The following is a 25,856-nucleotide window of genomic DNA, read 5'->3' on the forward strand; positions in this document are numbered from 1 at the left end:
TGGAGATCTTCTAGGCCAAGCTTCTCACTTCGATGAGGAGAAACAGAGGTTCCGAGGGATCAAGTGCCTCGCCCAGGGTCATGTAACAGATCAGCGGCAGGCCTGGCCTGCTAACCCACGAGTGGAGGTAGAATGAAATGTACATTCAGCGGATCAGTTCTCTCCCTTTCCCAGCCCACTTGCCCCTTGCCCATACCCCAGGTAGGGAGCTGAGGCTGGCTTGTTTGATGCTTTTAATATCATTATTTGTGTTACACGATACACAACCAAGGATGATGGTCAATACTGCGATGGAAATGTTAAAAAAAAAATATTATACACGGCTCATGTCTTCCACACACCTTCCTGGAAATAAATTAGTGAGCACGGAGAAACCTGGCTGGGTGGCAGCCAGAGCTGAGGGTAAAGGGAGTGTTAAGGCAGTATCTACAAGGGGAAGGGTGGCAGGGGGCAAGCTAAGGCCTCGATTCCTCCCCTCCAACCTTCCAGACAGGGGAGAAGGGAACCACGCACTCTCCCTAGACCCCAAAGGTGCTAGCTGCCAGCTTCCTACCTCTCTCCACCACTCCTACACTGCCTCGGTCAGAAGCACTTGCCTGCCAGGGGACTAGGTATATCCTGTAGGGAGCAAGCTTTCCCCTGGTTCCTCAGGGCCAGAGGTTGAGCAGTAGGCCAGAGTCACACAGCAAGTCATTAGCAAAGGCAGCAGTCTAAATGAGCCCCGGTGGGGGCCCTGCCCAGAAAAAAAGAGGTACCCATGTTCTAGAAGGGGGAGTTGAGGAGCCCAGGGTGGTGGTGGTGGTAGTAGGAGGCTTGGTTCTGGGGCCCAGATGATGGGGGGTAGGGATGCTGACCAGGGTGGGCGAGATGGGCTCAGATGGGGGCCCTGCAGGTGCCTTCTGTGTCCTTGCCTCCTTCGGCATTTTCTCCTCATCTCGGCAGGGCCCTGGCCTGGTGGAGGCAGGGGCAGGTTAGAGGAGTTGAGGGTGGAGAGCTGCACCTCCACACCTTGGAGTTGGCAGCCCTGGGCATGGTGCAGGTAGAGGTGCTGCCCTTTTAAGCCAGCAGCCTTATTCTCTTTTCCTGCCCTCTCCCCCTTCCAGCTCCCACCCCCAGGAAGAGCCAGCAGGGAGTGGGCTGTGGGTTGTCCTCCACAGACCTGCAGCATGTGAGTGGTATAGATGAGTGTGGACACACCAGCACGTGTGGGGTGTCAGCATGGAGGAATGGGGAGGGTACACTCTGGCCCTGGGATATGGGATTTGTGGGGCATAGACCTGAGCAGTCTTAGTCTATCTGTGCTTTTGTTTTTCTTCACATGGGGTCTGGTCTATATTGCCCAGTCCCAGGGGAGGGCCTTGGTCACCTCCTCCCTCTTGATTTTCATCCTCAGCTTTTCTGGCACCCCCTCCCTGCAACCAGCAACAGTGGCAGAAGCAGCAGTACACACATTCTGACTCATAGACTCCCCATATAGCTACACACACAATAGATAGCCCCCACACACATTCACAGACACACACACGTATTCACAAATAGATCCGCATGTACTCAGACACACACAGGTCCTGTAGGAACTTCCCCTCTCCTTTCCACACAGACATAAGACTCAGAAAGCCCTCTAGGTGTACTCAAAGACACACAGAGACCTCCTGTACACCTCCACAGAAATTCCTGTGAAAAAATTCCTTCAGGTTTGAAAGGACCTTAAAAATAATTTCAGACACTGCTCATTTTATGGTGAAGGAAACTGAAGACTGGAGAACCCAGGTGGCTTGTTGAAGATCATAGAGAGATGCCAGAGCTAGGACCAGAACCCAGGCTTCTGACTCCCAGTCCTGGGCTCTCATCCACTGCACTGTGGATGAGCAGCCTCTCACACTGTTAACAGACGACATAGTCACTTCCCCACCCTGGACACTCACACCCATGACAGAAAGACATCTGGAGAGACAGACACACACCCTGACAGCCTCAGGCACATACACCTTCCGCCAACCTCTCCCTACCACACACATGCAGCCACTATATTCTCCTAAGCTTGCTTCCTGGAAGATTCTTACTGGGAAGCAGCGTCCAGAATCTTGGGTTGGAGTGAGATGGGAATGGGGCATTCAAGGCCAGCCTTACCTCCTGCTTCCAGCCTGTGACAGAGACCAGTGAACAGAGTGTGTGTGGGGGGAAGTTGGCAGAGAGATAGATGCATTGGTTAGGGACAGCTGAGGACAGATCATAGCACCCCAAACTCTGGCCTGGCTCTAAGGCCCACCTTACCCTCCCTTACAACTCAGAAAGCAAGGAAGGGGGTGAATGGGGCCAAGAGAGGGAAGAAGGCAGTGATCCGATGGGTGGGGCGATGTCCGGCTGGGCAGCTTTGCCAGGCTTCCCATCTGGAGATGAGGGGAGACACGCAAATAGGTATATGGGCCGGCAGGGGGCGCGTGGAGCGGGCTCCGAGGTGCTGGGCCCCGCCCCCACTGCCTTGGGCCTTTCTCCCTCCCAGCCCCTTTCCTTGTCAGGCTGGGGCTAGGGGGTTCATGGCTTCGCTAGGGTGGGGCCAAGCCCTGGCTTTGTGATCCCTCCCCCATTCATTACTGTTGGCTTCCCTGCCGTCCAGCTCCCCCTCTCCCGCACCGGACTGCAGCTTTGGAGAGGGGGGCAGGGTGCTGGGCGAGGTCCCCCAAGTAACTGAACAAACAGCCCCCACCCCTCCTCAGCCCCCGGGGTGGAGAGAGACCCGGTTTTGGTTTCTCCGGCTCCATGAACACACAGAGGTACACGTCCTACCATAGGAGGAAGCAATGACTGTTACGAGGTTGGCGGCTGTAGGGGCGCGGACGCCCGGGGCAGGTGGACGAGCTGGGGTGGGATGGCCCCTGCCCTGTCCAACCTGGCCCGCGGCGGCCCCGCCCCGGGAGGCCGCGGCGGCCCGCCCGCTACTGAATGTGGCAGGCGGTGGAGGACGTGGCCTGGCAGCACATGCAGGTGGGGTTCACGGACTTGGGGGGAATGAGGTCCAGGTCCTCGTCGTCGGGGATCTCGTCTAACCGGTAGCCGTCCTTCAGCAGCTGGATGTTCAAATCTTGATTGATCTGCTGTAGACAAAGGGGAGGGAGGCTCGGGGCGATCCAGAGGCACGACCCACGGCCGGGCCGCATCCCCAGGCCATCCGCGCCCAGCCTGTCCCATCCCAGGTCTCTCTGAAACCCCAGGCTTCGCCCCTCCTCAGGCCCCACCCTCAGTTCTGGCCTCACTTTCTTACAGGCACATCCTTACGAGGCCCCGCCCCACTCCAGACCCCACCCCATTCTACCGACAACTTCCCACCTTAGGTCCTGCCTCTGCTCGGCCCTGCCCCTATTTCAGGCCCTCCCTCACAAGGTGTCACCTATATTTCACACCCCAGTCTATTTGAGAGCTCTGCTCCAACCCAGGGCCCAAGCCCCGCCCCTAACCATAAGGCCCCGCCTCCGTGGGGATCCGCCTAGCTTTGCCCATTGCTCCTCTGGGGCGAGATTCGGCGTTGGCCTCACCCCTTCCCCCTAGGTGGAGGTGGGCCTGCTCCGCTGTGTCTAGGGCAGGAAGGGATGGGGCCTCACCTCAGCAGAGGAGTAGCCAGAGGAGGAATATCTGGACATGTCAAAGTCATCATCGCTGCGTGGAGGAAAGAAGACAGAGAGGAAGTGATTCCGGGAAACTAAATAGAAAGCTCCCTGCACCCTCCCCCATCAGTCAATACCCCACCCCTCCCCCACGCTTCCAAATAAACAGCACGATCTAAACAAAAACTATGCTTGCTGTGCAAATGCAGTTTTAAGACAGGTTCCTTACCCCCAGCCCCCTTCTAAATAAATTGCCACCCTTAACCTCCTTCTAAATAGAGCTGCTACTCTCTTGCCCTCATCCCTCCACCTTTTTATCAGGCCCAAATCATCCTGGCTTGTTGGGTTTTCCTAAAGTCCAGGTCCATCGGGGTGTGTTCCCAGCAATAGGTCCCTTCCCTTAGAGGGTGCAGAGCATTAAGCATCGCACCAGGGCCCTTTCTAGGGGCAGCCATTGGATCAGTTGTCCAGGCCAGCAGCAGACGGCACCAGTGCCCTTTTCCTCTCTCTGCTCTCCTCCACCTCCAGGTACAAAATTCCATTCCCTGGGGGATTCACCCTCAGAGAGCATCTGGCTGTCTGAGGAACACCCCAATTCTAACAATATAGCAGATGTGGCCTGTACAGCTCACTTGGATGTTCACATGCTTCCTGTGGCTTGCCCAGCTCCCCCAGGGTCCCCGTACACACCTGTCTGTATCAAGAGCTACCAGTGGCTTCTCGTCTGGGCTCTGGTCAAGCGAGGAGTAGCCTTTATTGGGGACGACCAGCCTGGGTGGAGAATTTGGGGGATTAGATTGGCAACTGGAGCACACAAACCTGGCAAGGAACTGGGTAGGCCCCTGACCCCTCCACCCCCCTTGGATCCTGTTGAGACTCTCCTCTCACAGAGGAGCTGGGCCTGAGGAAGGAAGGAAGAGAGGGAAGCTCAGGACCAGCCGAGATAGCTGCTGACTGGTAGGGTCCGGGAGGGGCAGAGGGTCTCTACCTTGTCCGGGCCATAACGTTGTTCTTCTTGGGCTGCTGGTTGACGGGGCTACCCATACTGCCATTCTTCAGGGAGCCCTTCCGGGCCAGCTCCCGCTGCTTCTCTGCAGGGGAACGTGGGAAGGAAGCTGTGTCCTGCCCCAAGGCCACCCTACCTTACTGCTCAGGCAGCCTGGGCTGGGCCTCCATTGTGAAACCGCTTGCTTTTCTAGAAACTGAGGCAGGGATCCCAACTCCAGGCCCTCCTGCTTGGTGGAGACAGTACTTGGCCCTGCACAAGCCAAGGCAGATAGTGAGGGGCAACAGGAGGAGGCTGACCCCTGTCTATGAGGAGCTGTACTCCCATGTGGGGCAGTCGGTGTGTGCTTGATGCCAGAGAAAGGCTAGAGAGGGAGAGAGGGGCAGAAGGATGGAGCAGTCAGGGCTTCCTGCAGGTGACAACTTGAGCTGGAGAGAGGAGGGCATTCTAGGAAGGAAGGATAGTGTATATAAAAATGCATTTAGAGGGGCTGGCCCGGTGGTGTAGTGGTTAAGTTCGCATGCTCCACTTCGGCTCCACTTCGGTGGCCTGGGGTTCGCAGGTTCGGATCCTGGGTGCGGACCTACACACCACTCATCAAGCCATGCTGTGGGGCATCCCACACACAAAATAGAGGAAGATTGGCATGGATGTTAGCTCAGGCGCAACCTTCCTCAAGCAAAAAGAGGAAGATTGGCAACAGATGTTAGCTCAGGGGCAATCTTCCTCACCAAAAAGAAAAAGAAAAAAAAAAAGCATTTAGAAACGAGCATAATAAATGTGGATCTGGATGGGATGGAGGGCTGAAGATGGAAGGAAGTCAGGTTGGAAAAGTAGGATACATTTATTTGGTCATTCACTTATTCAACAAACATCTGTGTCACCAATCATGTCTCAGGTCCTGTGCTAAGGGGCTGGGGGGCTCCCTCTGATTACAAACTCAGAGCATGAAGGCTTTGAAGGTCAGAGAGGTGAGTTTGGGATTATTACAGAAGGCAAAGGAGCCACTTAAGGTTGTGGAGTGGGAGGGGAAGAATGGGGCTGGCAGCGTAAGGGGCAGGAGGCTGGGGGAGCCCCTCTGGCTATACTTCTGACTCTTCTGCCAGCCTCTGAGTTCTCCAAGGCTCCAGAGCCTACCAGATTCAAGCAGCTGGCCACCAGGTGGCCCACTGCCTCGTGTGTGGCACTGTTTCCAGTAGCCATAGCTGCCTGGATCCTGGAGGGGGCCCACCCACCCTCTCCTACTCATCTGTAATAAAGCCCAGAGGTAGGAAAAGGGACTGTTGGTGGAGAGGCATACTAGGGGAAAGCTCTCACAAAACAACCATGAGCTCCAGAGAGGAAGGACGGGGTGGACGTTTCCAGCTACTGGGACTTGGAATTTCCCCTAGGCTCCATGTCTCTGCCCCTCATCTCCCAGTCTCTGCCCCTCTTTCTTTGCCACTGCTCATCTGACTCTTCCAGTTTTTCCCCAGCCTCTTTCCAGTAGGCAGCAGCTGCCATTACCACGCCAAGCCTCTAGGGGGTGCAATTTGCCTTAAAGTTCCTGGTGGTTATTTTCTTGAGTGCAACAGGGACAAGGCTGTGAATTTTCATGAGGAGCTTTGGTGGTAAAATAATGGGGAGGAAAAAAGTGTTACTTTAAAAGCATGTTGGAATTGTTTAAAATTGTGAAAAAATGCAAACAATAAACTGGCAAAGCCAAACTACAAACTACTATGCAACCATTTAAAAGAATGAAGTCATTCTCTGCATACTGGTATTGGGAGAGGTTCCAAGACATTAAGTGGAAAATGAAAACAAAAACAAAAAAAGTTTCAGAAAATGTGTACAGTATGATACCACTTATGTTAAAATACAAAATAAAACTAGAAAAACTAAAAAAGCTTGGAATGATTATCCCTGGGGAGGAGAATGTGATGGGAAAGAGTAAAGGAGAAGTTATACTTGTTAAAATACTTGTATTGTTAAATTAAACAAAAACAAACAAATAAAACTGGCTGCAGTTTGAGTCTAGTGTCTTGGGAAGATGAATAAATTCCACTGAGAGATGCTCTCTTGTTTAGAAAACAGCCTGAAGGGCTCCCTGGATGTGGTCTGGAAGGAGAGAAGCAAGGTAAAAAAAAAAAAAGCTGAATAAAAGAACAGGACCGTGAAAAGGAGTCCTGGCAGGTGCAAAGGGAGAAGGATGTACGATAGATGGGAAAGTGCTCTTAGGATGAGGAGGGGTCCAGTATTTGGTGGACAGCTGGAGCCTGACAGAAAGATGAACAGGAAGGTGGCAGGGATGACAGAGGAGTTTGAAGGATAATGATGACTTGTATTTAATTGTAAATTCTTTCCTGGATGCACTGTGTTGTAACTTCTCTTCACAAAACCAAATTTTTAGTAGAAGTCTATTATGTACGGCAGCCTTCGCTAAGTGAAACTTTGGTCCCTGAAGGGTAGGGCACTGTTTGTGGGAACAGCATTGCAGGAGTGAGGGGCAATGGTCGGGAGCCATGGGGCTTTAAAGGAGAATAAACTGACACTGGAGTGGACATGAGATAAACTCCCAAGGAGAGGTGACCCTGGAAAGGGGGGAGATATTTGGGTTTCCTAAGACAGGAAGGGGAGGGCTCCCCAAAATGAGCCAACCAGGCCCTGAGATCTCCCGACAGGCTGAGGCAGGAATGGGGAGAGGGGCTCAGCTTCTTGGCTTTGGTCCTCATTCCTTTCTACCCTCAGACATAGCAAGTGACACCCACCTCAAAGGCAGCTTCCTCTCAGCCTGGTCCAGTGTTTGATGGCACTTCCAACCCTCTCTCTGGGGTTCCATGCTTTTATCCCTGCAGCTATCCCCTGGAATACCTAGAGCCTTCTTGGCCTCAGAGATGCCTCCTAGAGTTTTGGGCCCTGCAGAGAACTGTAACTTCCCTCGTTGCTTGCAGGAGATAAGGTGCCTGGCAGTGCCAATGACTTGGTGACTTGAGTCTTGGAATCACCTAGCCTGAGTTGGTTTATTTGTGGCACCTCGTTGCAGACCCAGCCCAGAGCACCTTGTCCACTCCCCACATCTCCCTCACCCCCCAGACACACTCACCCAGCTTCACTTGGAGCGGGGATGGTTTGTAATTCATGGCTACTGACTCACCCTCCCGGGCGTCACAGTCTCCGTCTGAGATGGAGGCGGCGGCTGGGTCCTGCGGGAAGAAAGCAGAGAGACTGGGATTTGTTAGGAAGTGAACACAGTGGGCTGCTCTCAGCCCTGAAGCTGGCCTTCCCACCTGTCCTTTGGGCCTCTGGGGGTATTCGCCCCTGGCAGCAGGCAGGAGATTCAGGGAGGGAGGGGCAGACCTGCCCGCCCTGGGAGGAAGACCGTGAGCTGAGTGTAAGACCACTTACACCCACCTGGTGTCTGTCTTCAAAGTCCTGTGCAATCCAGCCTCTCCCAGAAAGCCCACCTCAATTCCTTAAACCCACAGGACCTCCTTCTCCAACCTCCTGTACTAGTTGCCCTGCTGCTAGCGCCCTTCCTGTGTACTTGTTTGGAAAGATCTTTCTAGGTTCCTGTGAGTTTAAGTCTGGTTTAAGGTCAGAGTCAGTGCTCCCAAGATATGCCTTCTCCTTGTTTCCCCAGCACTGGACAGGTCTCGTCACAGGATCCAGAGAACTGACTGGCCAAGCCAGGCCAGACTTCAAGGCTGCAGCCACTGGACAAAGTTCTCATGAGGCCTTCTCCATTTCACAGATAAGACCTAAGGAGTGTCTCCTGGGAGAACCTGAAAGGGTGGCTGAGTATGCAAATAATGACAAGTCAGCTGGCGGCTAGTTGGTCTTGTGCTGCTTACTAATCCAGCCTCACTATTTGCTCCAAAACACCCCAAACCTCTGCTACAAGATCCAGGGCCCTGGGCCACCCTGCCTCAGTCAGTTGGAAGGGGCTGGAGTCACTCACATTCTCCCTGAGAAACTAATGACCAAGCACTGATATGCGTGCTGCCATCCTAGGCACCTGCTCAGACCACAGCGGTAAGCCCAAGGTCTGAGGATTGCAGAGTGGGTCCAAGGCTGTGCCTGTTCTGCCTCTGGGGATGCAGAGAGCAGACACAGGCAGGTAGAAAGCTCCAGGACTGGCCACACAGTGTCATCTGAGTGGCTGCTGGTGATCCAGCAAGGGAAGGATATATAACCATTATGGTGGCCTCTGCTCCTTTTAGAACGAGGCAGTGGGAATGAAAACACGCTTGTCACTAAGAGGAAAGGGAAAAGTCTAGAATGTTTGGGAGGGAAATCCTGGCTTTACCTGTATTCCTTCAGGCCATCCAGAGTGCAATGCCCTGGGTGGGCTGTGTTGCCATAGTGGTTTGTGAGTTCCTGAGGGTAGAACATGGGTCTCTGTCCTCTGCCCTGATTGCCACTTTAGCTGTGGTTGCTGCAAACCTGTTCAGTCCTCATCCTCTGCCTCCCTGGTGCAGCTCCTCCTTGGGAGACTCCTTACTGCCAGCACCTGTCCCTGCAGCTGTGGAAAAGCAGGCCGCTAGTGGCCCTCACGTGCCTCTTTGCAGCCAAAACAGCCTCGCAGGCGCTACCTGCAGGGGATGTGGAGACCTGACAGCTGGGCTCTGGCTTTCCCCTTAGGCCACAGGGAGGGCTCACTCCCAAAGCAGCCTGTGGGAGAGCTTCTCAAAGAGTAAAGTCCATAAACGTGCCTGTGGGACCCTACCAGGGAAGCATGAGCACATGTCCAATTTCCTTAGTCACATTACTTTTTCTGTAGTATTTGTCACATGGCACACATACCACATCCATTTGGAAATGGTTTCTTCCCCTGGCTTTCAGGACACTTGTGCTTCTTGGGTCATCTTGCCTCTTTGACCATCATTTCTGTCTCCTCTGCAGGGTCCTGCCCACAGCTCTCCTCTCTCTCCTTGGGGAACCCTGATGTCTCCTACAGTTTGGATTAATATGTTTATACTGGTGACTTCTAAATCTATGGCCTTCCAATCACACATTTCCTCCATAACACTCCACCCCATCCATCCCATGAGAGTGGTAAGCCTCACTGTCCTTTCCCTGGGGCTGACTTTAAAAACACAAGGCCTCAGGCATTTGGGGCTAACTTTTCCTCCTCAGTGCAGATGATTTCATCAGAGTTTCTTCTCTGAAGCTAGAGGTACTGGGTGGCAATGGGAACATTGGAGGGAGACAGTGCAGGAAGGATAGGGCCTGGGTGGCAGCTGGAAAGCTGTAGAGAAACTCCGGTCACAGGGACCCACATGTGGTTTTGAGGCCATTGGGCAGGTCCTGGTGGCATTTGATCCCTAAGTGAAACTGGCAGTCCCTTAGGGTCATTGAACCAGGGTGCAAAGCCCTAGACTGAGAGGCCCCTTCCAAAGCCCACCATTCAGCATCTCCCATCACTGTCCATGATAGAAGGCCACCTCAGTGGCAAGAACAAAGGTCTCTGGCACTGTACCTGCAAACTCAAGCCTTTACCGTGGGCTTCCTGTATGTCTTCCCTGAGAAACGCAGCCAGTGCACCATGAGCATCACATGGAAATGTAATCAGGGAGATTAAATGTGAAATATTCATGAATATAAGTATCAGAGAGGAATCCAGGCAGAAGGAAGCGTCTGGCTCCAAGAAATCAGGGAGAATTTAAAATGCTCCCCAAGGACATTTGACGGAGTTAGCTAGATCCGGGAACTAGAGCGGGGATTAGCGAGATTATTAATAAACACTCAGCAGAGACAGACATTGAAATGCATCTCTAATAGCAGCCCATGTTTCTGCAAACCTTCAAACAAGTTCTCCACAGACTGCAGAAATGATTAATAGCCCAGCCTCACTGTTTCTGGGACAGGATATTTAGGCTAATGGCCAGCGCAAAGCCAATATAACTAGAGGAAGGCAAAAGTGCCAGAAGAATTCTGGGAGTTAGTCTGGCCCAGTGATTTTCATTAAACTGTGTTCCCTGAGCCCTGTGCCTTGGGTGGGGCTGAGTGTGAGAGGGGAGAAAAAGGAGGGGCCTGGCTTCCCTTCAACCAGAGTAGATCCACTTTTATTTCATGTACATATCAGCCTTTCCACAAGATTTTTGTTGGAGAAAGGGTTCTGTTGCTTAAAAAGAAAAAAAAGGTTAAGTCCATTGATTTAATCCCATCTGGTCTTTAAAAAATGTTTTGTTGTGGAAACTATTAGACTTACACAAAAGTAGAGAAAACAATATAGTGAGATCGTGGGTACCTAACACCAGCTTCAACAAATATCAACTTATCAACCCATTCTGTTTATAAATACTGACTCCTCCGCTTACTAGCTGTATGAACTGGGCTTCAGTTTCCTCATCTGGAAAATGGGACTAATACTAATACCTATGTCAAAGGTTCTTGTAAGGCTAAAATGAGGTGATATATGTAAACACTTAGAATAGTACATATTGAGCACTGTCTCTGTGCTAGCTCTAAACTTGTTATTAGTACAGGTTCCATGAGGCCCATACAATCATGGGCAGTGTGCCCTGGGAGTGACTGGCCCACAGCTGCAGCCCTGGTACCACACAGGCTGGGGCCTGGTTATGTGGGATGTATCTGTGGAAAAGGTGCTCCCTCCAGAGGGTGAGGAGGGACCTGACCGGCGGGCATCCTGCCTGCTCTCTGTGTCCTCACTCCACTCTGCTACATTTCCCTCACTTATTGAACAATGGTAGGCCTGGGGCTTGTAAAGATAACAGAAAATGGGCCCATCCTTAAGGAGCTTCCAGTAATTATCCATAAAGGTAACAAGAGCCACAGAAGAGGGAAAGGGACAAAGAGAGGGTGGTCTGAGAAAACTGCACAGAGGAAGATACTTGAAAAGATCTCAGAACATCAGTTCACCAGTTAGCTTAAGAGGAAGGAGGAAGGACATTCAGGGAACATCTGCAAAGGCTCAGAAGCATGAAACTAGCACTGCATATTCAAGGAACAGTCAGTATTTTGCTACAGTTGAAACCTAGACGGTATGTTGAAAAGTGGCAGGGAATAAAGTTGTGGGGTTGGGAGGGCTCAGCTCACGGAGGAGGATGGGCCTTGATTTTGCTCTTTACTCAGAAGATAATGGGGAGCCAACAAAGCCTTAAGCAGGAGAGTAACATGATCAGATTTGAGATGGAGAAGGACCCTCTGATAACCATGTAGAAGATGGATGGCAGGGGACGGAGTCTGGAGGTAAGGACAATGAGGAAACCACTACAACAGTGCCAGCAAGAGATGACAGGGACCTGAACTAAGCAGAAGCAGAAGATAAAAGGACAAAAAGGAGGATGTAAAAGAGGAGGAGTGGCAGACTTTAGAGATAAAATGTAGAAGGTGGAGTCCATACATACCTGATTTTCTGTCTGTAGTAATTGGGAAAGAGGTACTAATCACTAAGACAGACAATGCCGGAGGAGGCATAGCTACATTGCCAGGGAAAGCCAGATGAGTTCCACTTGGGACATGTTGAGTTTTGAAGTGTCTTTTGGACACCCAGATGATATCATTAGTCAGTAGGATTTGAGGTTTGGGATCTCAAGAAAGAGGTGTGGGCTGATGGTGATGGAAGCCACAGAGGAGAATAAGCTCTCTCAGAGAGAATGAGCAGAGAAAAAAGATAAGAAGCAAGAATAGAGCCCTTGGGAACATTAAACCTTAAGGGAATGACTGGAAGAAGGAGACTGAGTAGGAGCAGAAAGATGAGATGTAGGAAAAGATCTAGGAAGCCATTCAAGTAGAGTTTCAAGGTGGAAGAAATCAACAGTGTCAAATGAACAGATGGGTCCATAAGATAAAGACAATATTTAGAAATAAGGAAGTCATAGGTGGCTGCAGCAAATACAGTTTTAGTAGAAGGGTAGGAACCAGATTATGGAAGATTTAGGAGGGAAAAGGAGATGAGGAAACAGAGACAGTGAACACAGGCACTTCTTTCAAGGAGCCAGACAGAGAGGGGAAGGAATGAGAGTGAATGACAGACAGAGGGAGCTTTGGAGTTGATGGATTTCTTTGGAACTAGGGAACACCTGACCACTGTCCTAGATGAGGGGAAAGAAGCTGGGTAGAAAAGGAGATGTTTGGGGCTGGCCCCATGGCTTAGCGGTTAAGTGTGCACGCTCCGCTGCTGGCAGCCCGGGTTCGGATCCCGGGCGCACACCGAGGCACCGCTTCTCCGGCCATGCTGAGGCCATGTCCCACATGCAGCAACTAGAAGGATGTGCAGCTATCTACTGGGGCACTGGGGGGAAAAGTAAATAAATAAATAAAAAATAATAATTAAAAAAAAAAAAGAAAAGGAGATGTTTGATGGGTCATAGTCTTTGAGGAGACAAGAGGAGATGGAACCAGAACCTTGGACCAGAAGAGGAAGGTTCCTTACTGAAAATGGAAAGGAGGTGAAGATGAGTGGGGGAGGCAGATTACGTGGAGGCAGAAAGGTGGGTGGAAAGTTTAAAAAGTTCATTCCTAAAAGCCTAGCTAGGTAAAGGAAGAGGGTGAATATTAACAGGTTGAGGAAAAGAGGGATACCTGGTGGCTGGCCAGGAGTGGAAAGAGATCAGACTGGCTGGGCTCCCAGCTACAAATCCTTATCTTTCACCCACCCTTGATCTCAGCGCCAGGATCAAAGGCGCTCTCCGTGGTGCTGAACAATTCTGCCTTTGTCTTGTGGACTGAACATGGATGATTCAGGGTAGAGACAATATTCAATTTTAGCTTTCCCACAGGAAAGATAACCTCTGTCCTCACTTCCAAGCACTTATTCTCAGGAAGATGGAAAGTGAAATGGATTTAGAATGCGGTATGAAGAGGCAAAGTGCTTGTACCAACTTTATCTAATCTTTCTTCACTGAACACACTTGAATTTTCCTCTAGTTTTAGGAGGGAGTGGACGGAGGCAGTTTTCAGCTGTGAAATGCTGAAAGGCTACCTCTGGAGTAGAGTCATATATGTAGCCTGTTCAGTCCTCCTGGGTGAAAGCAGGAAGCTGGACAGACCTAGAGCAGAAACAGGACCAGGAAGAAGGATAGTGCTGATAAGGAAACAGGAAAGCAGGGAAGAGCTGGATCTCAGGCCACTCTCTGACACGTGGGCACAGCAAGATAGAGCATCAAAGACCAACTCTGTTTCTGTCACAATTTGTCCAGAGGTCAGATCAGAAACTACCAGGGGAGGGGTGGGTGGTCCACCTGTTCAGGGTTATGCCTCTTCCCCCACTCTCCTGGCAGTGGAGGGGAATAAGCATGTTTAGATATCATATTTTAGAGGGAGATCCAGAAAGTACAACTCAATGCCTTTATGTCCAATGTCCATGGCTGGGCAGAAACCTAACCTCCTGTCCAAAAATATTTGGTAGCAGCCTAGGCAGGGGTTAGACCTCTCTACTTCTCTACAGATGGCTGTTCATCCAGTCTCTAAGGCATTCCTATCAGTCTCTGACTTCACACCTCAACATGAGAATCATTTGACCAATGACAGCTCTTAATCTGTGGTATGACTTGAAGTCCTGAGTCACACTTCCTGAGTCTAATTGTTGAGTAGCTCCCACTTTTATTCCCCACCTTTGCTTCTCTAGGATTTCTCCAGGAGGTGCCTGCATGCCAGGCAGTTAGCTAGGACTTCTATCCTTTGGGGACATATTAAGACCCTTAGGGGTCTCACTAGGAGGGAAGGACAAAGACCTCTTACAAGGGTAAGGTCTTTGGGGGAGATCTGGAGGAGAATTGGGGAAATATAAGGAAGACAGTCTCTCCAAATGTTGTTAGTGGCTCTTACAAACTGGCGAAGAAGAACAGAAAAGCTGGAGAAAAGTCTGTGAAGCCCAAATGTGGGAAAGGGGGCAGAGGATCCTGCCTAGCTCAGGGTGGCCTCTCTTGCCAGTGTAAATCTCCTCAATCTTTTAGATTTTTCTCTAAAAGAACACTCAATTCAAATAAAGTCAACACACTGAGTGTCCACTCTCTTTCCAGCTCTGGACTGAGTGCTGGAAGCAGAATGTAGAGGAAAGTACTCTTTTGTATGCACTACACTTCTGCAGAGCATTTTGGGACAAAGTAAAGTTCACTGAAAAGAAGTAGAGAGCATTTTTATGTTAGGGCTAGAGTTTGAGAACTCAGATTGGCTCTATGAGTAGCTGAGGATTTTCCTCTCCTTAAACAGCTCCTAGGATAGAATTCAATACCATAAATAAGCACCACCAAGCTTTAGTATCTTTGTGGAGGCTGTCACTGGGAGAACCAAAATGGAGGAGGGTGCTGCTGACCCCAGGCCTAGTAACAACTGTAGCTATGGCAAGTTTAGTAGATTTTTCTATTATAAACTAAAACATGCTAAAAATTTTTTAAAGTTATCTTTAGTTTCACCACCTTGAGCCAACTTCTGTTAATATTCTAGTATATTTGAGTCTTTTGTTTGCATTATAGTAGCAACACTTGGGTTTCCGTTCTCTGAGAGCTGGTGCTCCCATCCTCATGTTCACAGGGATGGGCCTCCAGGTACCATGTTGGTTCTGTATGGTCCTATCCCTGCTTGGACCAGGTGGAGCCAATCAGTCTCCCCCAGAATTGGGAAGTGGCACTAAGAGGAGGTGTAAAGCTCAAGACTGTGGACTAGGTAGCAGAGAAAGCCATTGGGTAGGGACACAAGAATAAAGCTGATGTTCAGAGAGAAGCAAACATAAGACAGAGAGAAAGTGCTCCCTAGGTTTCAGGCTCTGGTTCTAGAGCCTGCCCTACCCTTCCAGGGCTTGATTACATGCCTGCCCTTAGACAGTATGAGAAACTCTAGTGTCCTTACAGCCTAGTCTCCTTTTTAGCTTAAACTAGCTTGAGTTGGATTTTGTTACTGTAACCAGAGAGTACCAACTAATACATGTGTATAGAACATTTAAAGAAAAACACACTGTATCTTATAGTCTGTATTTTTAAAAATCAGTATTAGAACATAATCACTCCATATTTTTACATAGTTTTTGTAACCATCAGTTTAATGGCTGCATAATATCCATAGAGAGAATGTACAATAACTTTTTAACCATTCACTTATTTTGGACATTCAGGTTGTCTGCAATTTTTCACTATTATAAATAATACTACACTGAAATCCATATATATTACATTAAGATCATTTCCTAAATCAAATAGAATTACTAAGTCAAAAAGCATGAGCGCTTTAAGATTCTTGATACATATTGCCAAACTGTTTTCCCAAAGGATTGTTCCAATTTACAATGCCTCCAGTCATGACTGAGAGCTATAGCTGGTTTTTAATATTTTATTTTTCAATGTGCCAGGGAACTTCAGGTCATCACATATATCCATCATCTTCCAAGAGAGCTCTGCTCTTGTCCTTATTTATCTGGTTCCCTCTGGGGAATCTTCTTTCAAAGAATAGAATTCCCTCTGGGCATCATCTGCCAGACAATATACTCCTGACTTGAGGCCACCAATTAAGAACAAAAGGAGGGAAGACTGTTACACTGAAGCGTGGGAAAGGTTCTAAATGGAGCACTAGTACTGCTTGGTAGCTGGCCACCATGCTTCAGCTGGTCCTGGGCCTGTGTCAGCATGTCAGCCGGAGGAACCCTGACTGCAATTGCAGAGCCAGGAGGCAAACCTCACAGAGTGTCCTCTGCTTTCAGACTTGGAGCGGGAGAATTAACCAAAATGGCTCTGGAGTTATCCCAGTGGGGATGGCAGCTCCTACTCCCTTACCCATTATTTAATTTTCAAAAATAGCTCAGAAACAGGGAGAGGACAGAATGGTGAAAGATATGGAGCTAGCACTGGGATGACAAAGAACTGGATTCATTTTTGAAATGGGGAGACAAGGAACCAGCGAGTTTTTAAAAAGAAAATTTAGAATCCTGCTTTGCCTTCTTCATGGGTAGGACTGCTTGTCCTAGATTAAGGTTCTGCTATTCATCTCCCATTCCCACTCACCTGGAAACCTATGACCAAACAGCATTCGTTTGGGAGATAAGACAGATACCTCAACTCAGGGACACCCAATGTAGCAGCTGTGGCTTGGGGGAAGCCTGTGCATAAAGGCCTAGAGGACAAGCCTCATGACCTAGGAGGTAGGAGTCAGAGCCAGAAATCAAGAAACCTTGGTTCCTCTGGGAGGCCTGGCTTGGCCTACCTGCTTCATCCCCACCCTTAAGCTCATCTCCTGAGTCAGATGTTGAGGAAGCTCCTGCCTTACCTTGAACCACAGAGACATAGGTCTTCACGTAAAACTTCACAAGATCTTTGAGCCCCACATTCTGCTGTCCCCACCCCCCCCATTTCAACCTCTTTAGGGAAAGACCACCTCACCTAGTGGAGAAAGGGGTGAAGGTGTAAAGTTCTTTAATAATAGATCAACAATGGTTAAAATGGTAAATTTTATGTCATATATATTTTACCACAATAAAAAAATGGAAAAAAAAAAAAAGATCCACTGCAGGGCTTGAGGCAGAAGGAGAAGATGGTGTGAGGGTGGGCGGTGGAGAGGAAGCAGTTCCTTTTCCTTTTTTTTTTTTTCCCTCCTCAAATCCCCAGTACATAGCTGTATATTCCAGTTGTAAGTCCTTCCAGTTCTTTTGTGTGAGCCGCTGCCACAGCACGGCTACTGACAGATGAGTGGTGTTGCTCCACGCCCGGAAATGGAACCCAGGATGCTGAAGTGGAGTGTGACAAACTTTAATACCTAGGTCATCAGGGCTGGCCGCCTTCTCCTCTTTTTTTATTCAGGTTCAGCCAATACAGACTTTGGGGACAAGGTCTGTCACAAGAGAGGGGAAATGATTCTAAAATCAAGGGAGCTGGAGAGGCTGAGGGATTCTGGATTGAGTTTCTGGGGGCCTTCTATTCAGGGTGCTCCTAAGGCAGGGCCCAGAGGAAAAGAAGCAAAAACCAGATGTTCGGGGCTAACAGAGCTTTAGGGAGCATGGTCCAGAGGATCTTTCAGTTTCCTTCCAGGATGTGGATTCCAGTTCTCCAAGGTAAGGAAGGAGGCACAAGACACTGAGGAGAAATGCTGCCCAGGAATCGATAGAGGGCATTTGGTTGGAGGGCCCTTGAGACTGGTCCCTCAGCCCTGCATGTGGTAGGAAGCTGAAGCAAAAGAAATGTCACTGGACACTGACGTTTGGAGTGGGGCCAGACTGACTTCTAGATCCTCATTAAGATCCTGGCCCCAAATCTCATTTAAGGAATTTTGGTAATTTCAATTATTCAAGGGACTGAGACTGCCCTGCACTGGTTCACAAATCTTTTGGACTCCTTGATTTCCCAAGATAGCAAAGTAATAATCTGGTGGTCTATGGGATGCCTTCACAGAGCTGCCATCTCTGGTCCCTTTCCTCTGGCCTTGGAAGAGTAAAGAGCCACTTATCTGCAATGGACAATGGATTCAGAGGGCAGGTATCAAATAGCTTTTCCCCTCTGTGGCATTTCCTGCCCCTGCCCTTCCTCTCCATTTCAGCCTGTTCAAACTCTCTAACCTCCACTATGCCTGGCAAGCACGACTTTTTGGCCAGAGCAGTCTCCTATTCTTTCCTTTTTGTCATCCCAATAATTAAACATCAGTGAGCTCACCACTTGTTAAAAAAACTTGATATTCACTGAACACCAACAAAGCGTGGGCAGGGAACAATGTACTTTGGGGAGGGAAAAACACCAAGAGCCGGCTCTTGCCGAGAAGACTTTAGTCTAAAGGTGGGGAGATGACAGGCACACAAACTAGCTTATTTAAGGCAAGGAGAGAAGCATGAGAGACAGCAGTGCATGACGGGTGGTGGGAACACAGAGGAGAGAGTGATGGTGGCAGAGGTTTGTTATCCTCCCTCTCGTAGAGGGTCAGGCCTGGGCAGGAGCAGGTCACCAGGGGCCTGGCTATTAGGTTGCTGGGTACTTTGGCAAGAGGGTGCAGAGCAGTGACAGGTGAGGCTCAGCCCCAGGGCCAGAACTCTCATCTTAGTACTTTTAGTTGCTGCAGCTGCAATCAGGCATTCAGTCCACCCCATTTCTAGGGGGTCAAGCACAGCGGGCCTGGTCCTTACCACTGAGATGCACAAACAACTCTCCCAAAGAGAACGGTCAAGAGGCTCTAGGTGGGTGGCTGGGAAGTGTTTTTATTGGGAAGGCAAACAGGGATTCAGAGTCCTATGAGTGCTCAAGAGAGAGATATGGTGGCTCTGGTGAAACAAACTCCTGCTGCCTCCAACCAAGCCTAGGGCCTGCGGTCACTCTCCCCAGGCCTGCTTTGTGTAGCAGAGAGGTCAGAGACGGGAAGGGGATGGCTAACCCCACAAAGGCTTATGAACTCCCATCTGAGTTTCCAAAGAGAAGTTAGTTCTTCAAGTGTGTGTGGCAGTGTGCACGTGTGTGTGTGTGTGATGTGTGTGCCAGTTGGTGGTGGAAGAGTAGGGTAGATTCTAGCCTAGCACAAGCTCAAGGCAAGTTTTCAGCAGTGAAGCCAGCCAGTTTCTGGTTATGCATCTCTCCAGGGAAACAATATGCATCTGCTAAGCTAGCTGGTCCTGGGGTCCCTGCTGGAGGGTCTCCCCAGGCTCAGGGTGGTAGAGCCTGTCCCTGCCCATCCGTCACTCCCTGGCTGATGCACTGACATTGACTGGCTAACTCAAGGGTACAACCTCATTCCCGAGGGATCCACAGGAAGGGGTCCTGAAACAACAAATAACCAACATCGACCCAAAGAGCCCCTACAGCTCTGCAGCCCACACCCCTGAGGAATATCTCCTTCACTCTGACTATACACCCCCCACAGCTCCTCCCACCTGTGCAGCCTTCACCTCTTCTCGACAGCTCTGACACAGCTGCACAGCCTACATCCCTCTGCACCTTCAGAACTTATCTATGTCCCTCTAAGATGGTGCATCTTAAACATTAATGTGCATACAAATCACCTGGGGATACTGTTTAACTGCAGATTCGGATTCAGTAGGTCTGGAGTGGAGCCCGAGTGTATGCATTTCATACAAGCTCCCAGGTGATAGCAATGCTCTTAGTACACGGACCACACTTTGAATAGCAAAGCTCTAGGCCAGCCCCTCTACACCCACACCATCCCCAGGCAGCCCCTCAGAGAGCCCTCCACCTGGGCCTTAACCTAGTTACATTATTAGTACCAAGCGAGGACAGTGGTTTGGTGCGGGAGGAGGAAGGAGGGACTTAGCAGAGAGCCCTGGCTGGGCCCAGGCAGGGAATTGTTCAGAGCAATGTAGCCCAGGTGTGGTTCTTCTGGAATTCATCAAATCATTTAGTTAATATCGCTTGAACACCTGCTATAGGTACCGCTATGGTGCTTGTTGCTTTACATATATTATATCATTTAATCCTCCTAAAAGACCAAGTAGGGACCAATATCATTCCCATTTTAAAATTGAAGAACCAGGTTGTATAAAGTAACATGTTCAAAGTCACACCTTGAAGGTGGTAGCACTAGGATTTGAATTTAATTTGCTCATTTCTTATCCCCCAGTCCCTTTCAGAGACATGAGATAAAGTCGCGAGATTAACACCACATCAGAATTACACGGCCGTGGAACTGCTGTCTTGTAAAGGAAGGCTGGTACTCGTCTAATCAGGTCTCCGGTGCTCAGCCCACAAGTGGAGCCCCTCTTTAGAAGATGGCATGGATGCTTTCTGATCACCAACTTCCTGCTCAATGAGTCCTCCACAGGAAGGAAATAGTGGAATCACTGAAGCAGTCAATAACTCAAAATGCAGAGAGAGAGAGAGAGAGAGATTGAGAGAATGACTGGCAGGAAGCAGCCAGCAAGAAAAAGCACTGGGAACTGAGACTGTTGAGCTCAGGCGAGAAAAGCAGAGGGCAGTACAGGAAAAGGAGATGAAAGAGTCTCAGCCATTCAGTGCTGGCCCCACATTTTAGGGGCACTTATATTCTAGGCACTGTGCTGGGTGCCACGAACCCAAAGATAACATGATCTCTGCCCATGAAGAGCTCAAAGGCCAGTGAGTAAGGCAAATGAATAAGCAGATAATTTCAATAATATGCCAAGTGCTAGAACAGAGGTTTGTATAGTGTTGTAGGTACACAGGATGGAAGCACCTATTCTACCTGGGAAATCAGGGAAGACTTCTCCAAAGAAAGCTGAGGCATGAAGGATGAGTGGAGGCAGATGTGAAGCAGATGAAGAAAGGCATAGGGAACAAAAAGAAAAGAAAGGAGTGGGGAGAAGATGTACATGACTATGCCGCAGGCAAGAGGAACAGCTCAATTTTGCTGGAGTGTTAAATGAGAGGGGTGAAGTGGCAGGGATGAGACTAGAATGGGAGGAAGGCTTAAAGTCATGAAGGGCTTTGTAAGCCATGCTCAGGGCTTTGGACTTTACCTGGAAATAATGGGAGCCATTGAAGGATTTGAAGCCCCTTGTCAGATTTACATAGATGATTACTCTGGGAGCACTGTGGAAAGAATGGGAAGGAATGATTAAACTGGAGGCTGGGAGACCAGGTAAGAGGCAGTGCAAGAGGTAATAAAAGCTTGAAAAAGGCAGAGTCAGTGGGCCTGGAGAAAAGGGGATGGAGAAGAAAAACGTATCGAGGTCAAACTGCCAGGGCTCAGTGGCTGATTGGATCCGGGTTTGAGGGAAAGACTTAGGCAGAGTTTCTTCCTGATTCAGGAAGTGATGGGTGAATTGTGACGCCACCAAACAAGACAGAGAAACAATGTGAGTAAGTTCTAATGATTTTGTTTTGTGCTGGAGTGTGTGTATATCTATAAATGTGAAGGGCCTGAGGAAAGAACTTGGGGAACACCAATATTGAAGGGGTATGCAGAAGAAGACTGACAGCCATGGTCAGAGAGGCAGAGGACCAAGGAGAGGCTGGTGTCATCAATGTCTAGGAAGGACAAGGTTTTCAGAAGGATAATGTAAGATAAGAAGGAACCAGAACCAGAGTCCTGCAGGGGCTCTTACATGACGGGAGAGAAGGAAGATGGTTGAGGCTGCGGGAGAGCCAGTGGAGGAGGGCCAGCTGTTTGAAGACATCAGGAAAGAGCACTCAAGACACACTGTTTGTTCTCTGGTTTGCTGACATTTCAGCAAAAGCTTTATTTTGTTCTCAACAATTATGGGTCTGATCTTTACGAGGCTTGAGACTCCCCACAGAGAGAAGCCCTCCAGTAGAGAAGTCCAGCCATGGTCCAGAGATCATGACAGGTCTGATCTTTCTTAGGAATTGTGGGCTGAAGGCAAGGGAGGTTGACCAGGGCCTGCCAATCTGGAAGGAACAGCAAGCCGAGAGGTGGTACTTGCCAAGTTCTGGCTATACCACAGGCCCCTGACTTAGCCTTGGATCATCCTTCCCAGGCAATGGCAAAAAGCAGCCAAGACTCTGGGCTGCTACTCCTTGGGGCAGGAGGCCTGCACAGACCTAACAGGAGCAGCCTGGGAATCCAAGACAGAGGAGAGCAGCCTAATTGAGGTTTTCTAGAACCTGGAACACCTGCTCCACCAAACATGAACATCCAGCAAAGGCTCCACCGTGGAACCTATGCTCCAAGTGATCATGATTATGTGGTGATCATGATTTCTCACTTTAAAAACCTTCAAGAGGCCGGCCCTGTAGCGTAGTGGTTAAGCGGCGCCCTCCTCTGATGGTAGCCTGGGTTCAGATCCTGGGCGCGTACCAAGGCACTGCTTGTCAAGCCATGCTGTGGCGGCATCCCATATAAAGTGGAGGAAGGTGGGCACAGATGTTAGCCCAGGGCCAGTCTTCCTCAGCAAAAAGAAAAAAGAGGAGGATTGGCATGGGTGTTAGCTCAGGGCTGATCTTCTTCACACACACAAAAATAAAAACCTTCAATAATACTTTTCCCTAAAAACAAAGTAAAACTAAAGAATCACTTGACTTAATTATTAATCCATCCCTCAGGTATGGTAACGGAGTATAGTAAACTGCCTGTCCCTACCACGAGAAAAGTTAAGAAATGTGCAGTTGGAGTTGGGGTAGATCCTAGTTCTTCTGTCTCCTGCATGCAAACACGGGAACTTGTGGGTGAGTGGGCAGGGCCCTGAGGGCCGAGAAGCCAGCCTTGCACTAGGGCAGAGGACCGGCAAACTCAGTGAGGTGGGACTGACCTCTCCCAAAACCTGGACCTTGGGGGCCAACTGGATTTTGAAAAAATCATGTTTTGGGGATGAAGAGACTGTTTGGCTATTTACAAAAATAAGTCTGTAAATGCTGCCAGAGTTGAATGAACGTTTTATGCTATTTGATGCATTTGAAATAACCCAATAAGCTGAAATTTTTTGCTATGAAAGAGCTACTTGTTCTGTAGAGTTAAATCTTGGTTAAATCCCAGGCATCCATGACACCAGCCTCTCCTCGGTTAGAAAAGAGACTGAAAGTTCCCATGGTTCCTGGCAGGGGAACAACGCTTTCTCTTCACTCCACAACCTTGTAGCAGTCAGGTTAGTTACAAGGCCTCAAATCTGGGCCTCGAGAAAGCACCGAATAACATTTCCTGCAGTATTTTGGCTTTTACATGGACATCTAATTTCACAGGCAGTAGGAACCTGCCTTGTTCACATTATGACTCCCACTCTGCCCCCTACTCCCTTCTATCTTTCACTCCAATGGAAACCTGAGTGTTGGATCCTCAGTGATTTTATCCTATTCCAATGTTTAGGAGAGTAATTTTCAACTCCTTGTTACATCTAGGTGGGACTAAGACGAGTTCTCTCTCTAAATATAGGAGAACTGATGGTCTACGGAAAGAACCCGAAAATCCCAGATCCCAGTCTACGGTCAACCTGGGGCTGCTCTGGATTCTCAGAGAATTTTGCCACCCACTCCCCTCTGGCCCAGCTCCAGCCAGCTGCAAATTGTCTGGATCGAGCTGCTTCGACACACTGATGCTATCAGCCTTGCAGTGCCTGGAGCATGCAGATAGGAACAGGCAATGGCGCTGTCTCACCAGACGTAGTAATATAATTTAGTTTCTGAAATCCATGTATAAAATGTTGAAAGCAGACTTTTTTTTATCTACCTCAGGAGTGGAGTGATGGTGTGGAATTCCCAGCAGAACCATCTAAATAGGGAAATGGCTTCGGTCGTGTATTAATAAACAGTTCAAAGCAATGGAAATACGTAAGAGAGGATTTGTAGGGAAAGTAAGTGCCTAGTCTTTCTCGCTCCTCCCTCCCCGCTCCTCCGAGCTGTGCTGCCAGGTGAGGACCACTCCATTTGTGTGAACCCCAGCCTGGGGCTAGAAGCGCATCTCCTGAACATTCCTGTGAGAGTCCCTTGTGCTAGGGAGACAGAACAGGCCCCAGCCTTCCCTGGGGACATGCCATGGCAGTTTGGGTGGGTCTCAACTAGCCCTTTTCTTGAAAGGAGTTATTAAGACCTTGGTGAGCAAGAAGAATGGTGGCAAAGAAGCAGTCGCTGTCCCTTCCTTTTCCCCAGCTCATCTCGTGCACTTCTCCCCCAGCTGACTACACTTTGCATCACTGGTCCTCTTTGCTCCTGATGGAACACCAAGATCCTTCCCACCTCATGCTCCCCTCCGGCTAGATCTTACTGGTCCTTCAGGCCTCGGCTGACACGTCACCCTTTAAAAGAAGCTTCCCAAGAAAACCAGGCTAGGTTACGTCCCTCCATCGTCCCCGCAACCCCCATACATTTCTTTCATGTACTTATCAAATTTTACTTAAATGATTATTTGTATAATTTATTTGTTTAATAAATGTCATGAAGGCAGGGACCATGCCTGTCTCCACTATGTCCTCCCAGGGCCTAGCACAGAGAATGAAGGGTCATAATCTGATAAGAGACAAACAGATTGCCTTCTACTTGGTTTGAAGCCACAGCAAAGATCTTTCTGTAACAGAGAGGTGGCAAAAGGCTGGTGCTCTGCCAGTCTGTGCCAGGGCCCTGTCTGCTGGTGTCCCAGATAGATATCGCATTGTGTGCTCTTTGTAGGGCCACTTCATCTAGGTAAGCCTCTGGCCAGTGGCTAAAGATTGCCTTCTAGGAACTTGTTTTGGAGAACAGCCAAAGCAGGAGCCCCCAGAACCCTCACTCACTCGCTCACCTGAAAGCTTGGCCTAGTTAAAATGCCACTTCAGGTCCATGGCCAAAGCAGTAGCTCAACTCCAGGCCACCTTTTTGTGGGGACTGACCCCCAGCTGAGAAGACACAGCTCTCTGTGACTCAAGGGCCAGGCTCAGATTTTGCTTGCAGATATACACTCCCACCATCAAACAAGTAAAGCCCAACCCTTACTTTCAAGTATTAGAGGAGTGGGCAGCCAGCCTGGAATCCAAACCATTGGAAAACCCTTTGGAGGGAGACGGGGGTGAGGCTGCTCTGATCCTCTGTTCAAAGTGCTTTCTAATAACGTGAGGCCTGCAGCCATGTCTACCAGGGAGTGAACCACCCACAGCAGGGGAGCTCTTGGGAGTTCAGATATAAGGGCAAGGAGACGGCAAAGGAAAATGCAAGAAACCTCCTTGAACAGTAAACACAACCTCTGGCTGCAGAGGGCCTGTGGATTCCAGTTTTCCCTGTGAACTGCACAGGCTTTGAGAGTCTAGATAGGTCGTTTCACTCTCTGAGCTCCCAGGTCTGTTTTTATTCAGGCCCTGAGATTCTAGAAAGCCTCCAGGGCAGAGAGTAAATGAGTTGTCCCAGGTCAATGCCAGATGGCAGCCCTGGGATTAGGATCCATGGGCTCTTCTCTCCAGCCAGCTGCTCCCTCCCCTGAGTCCTGAACTGTTTCTTCTTCTGAATGCTCAGGATTGTATTCAATTTAGTAAGGTTTGTGGTCACATAATCACTGCTCCTAAATCAAACAATGACTACAGAGCATCCGCTGTGAGGAAGGCAAACATAGGGCACCTTTGCCCCTGACAGAACAGGCCAAAAGCAAGCTCTGGCTGAGGTTAGGCCTGTTCTACTTGAACAAAATCCAACACAAACAACTCTCTTGGGATCTGGCAGAGTCCACATAGTTCTCGTTTTTTCTCCAGGCTTCGTCATGTGTCGAAAGCCTGTACTTAATCCCACAGTAAGGGCCTCTCCTGGGAGCTGGAATACACTGTTTCCAGAAGCAGGAGAGGGGCCAGGCTGAGGGACAGTCTGGATCCAGATCCTCTGAGCATCTTTTCATCCATACACTAGTTACTGCATTATTTTTTGTTTTTGGTGAGGAGGATTGGCCCTGAGCTAACATCCGACACCAATCCTCCTCTTTTTGCTGAGGAAGATTAGCCCTGG

At 49.4% G+C, this 25,856-nt stretch overlaps 1 protein-coding gene across 6 annotated transcripts in view; it reads right to left on the reverse strand.

The window, feature by feature from the left end:
- Positions 1 to 216: 216 nt before the first annotated feature.
- FAM219A (family with sequence similarity 219 member A) overlaps positions 217 to 25,856 on the reverse strand; it is a 50,823-nt gene continuing 25,183 nt past the window's right edge. For 2 of the 6 annotated variants that reach the window (XM_058565995.1, XM_058565993.1), the window contains exons 2-6: positions 7,742 to 7,790; positions 4,591 to 4,693; positions 4,293 to 4,373; positions 3,600 to 3,654; positions 217 to 3,095 (exon numbers count right to left, since the gene is read on the reverse strand). In XM_058565995.1, the coding sequence (XP_058421978.1) occupies positions 2,937 to 3,095; positions 3,600 to 3,654; positions 4,293 to 4,373; positions 4,591 to 4,693; positions 7,742 to 7,790 (447 nt within the window). In that variant the 3' untranslated portion in view covers positions 217 to 2,936. Of the gene's footprint in view, positions 3,096 to 3,599; positions 3,655 to 4,292; positions 4,374 to 4,590; positions 4,694 to 7,690; positions 7,791 to 25,856 lie in introns of all 6 variants that reach the window. The other 4 variants (XM_058565992.1, XM_058565990.1, XM_058565994.1 and 1 more) reach the window with 3 other exon arrangements.

The sequence above is a fragment of the Diceros bicornis genome, chromosome 22, assembly GCF_020826845.1.
Source record: "Diceros bicornis minor isolate mBicDic1 chromosome 22, mDicBic1.mat.cur, whole genome shotgun sequence".
In the NCBI taxonomy this organism is placed as follows: domain Eukaryota; kingdom Metazoa; phylum Chordata; class Mammalia; order Perissodactyla; family Rhinocerotidae; genus Diceros; species Diceros bicornis.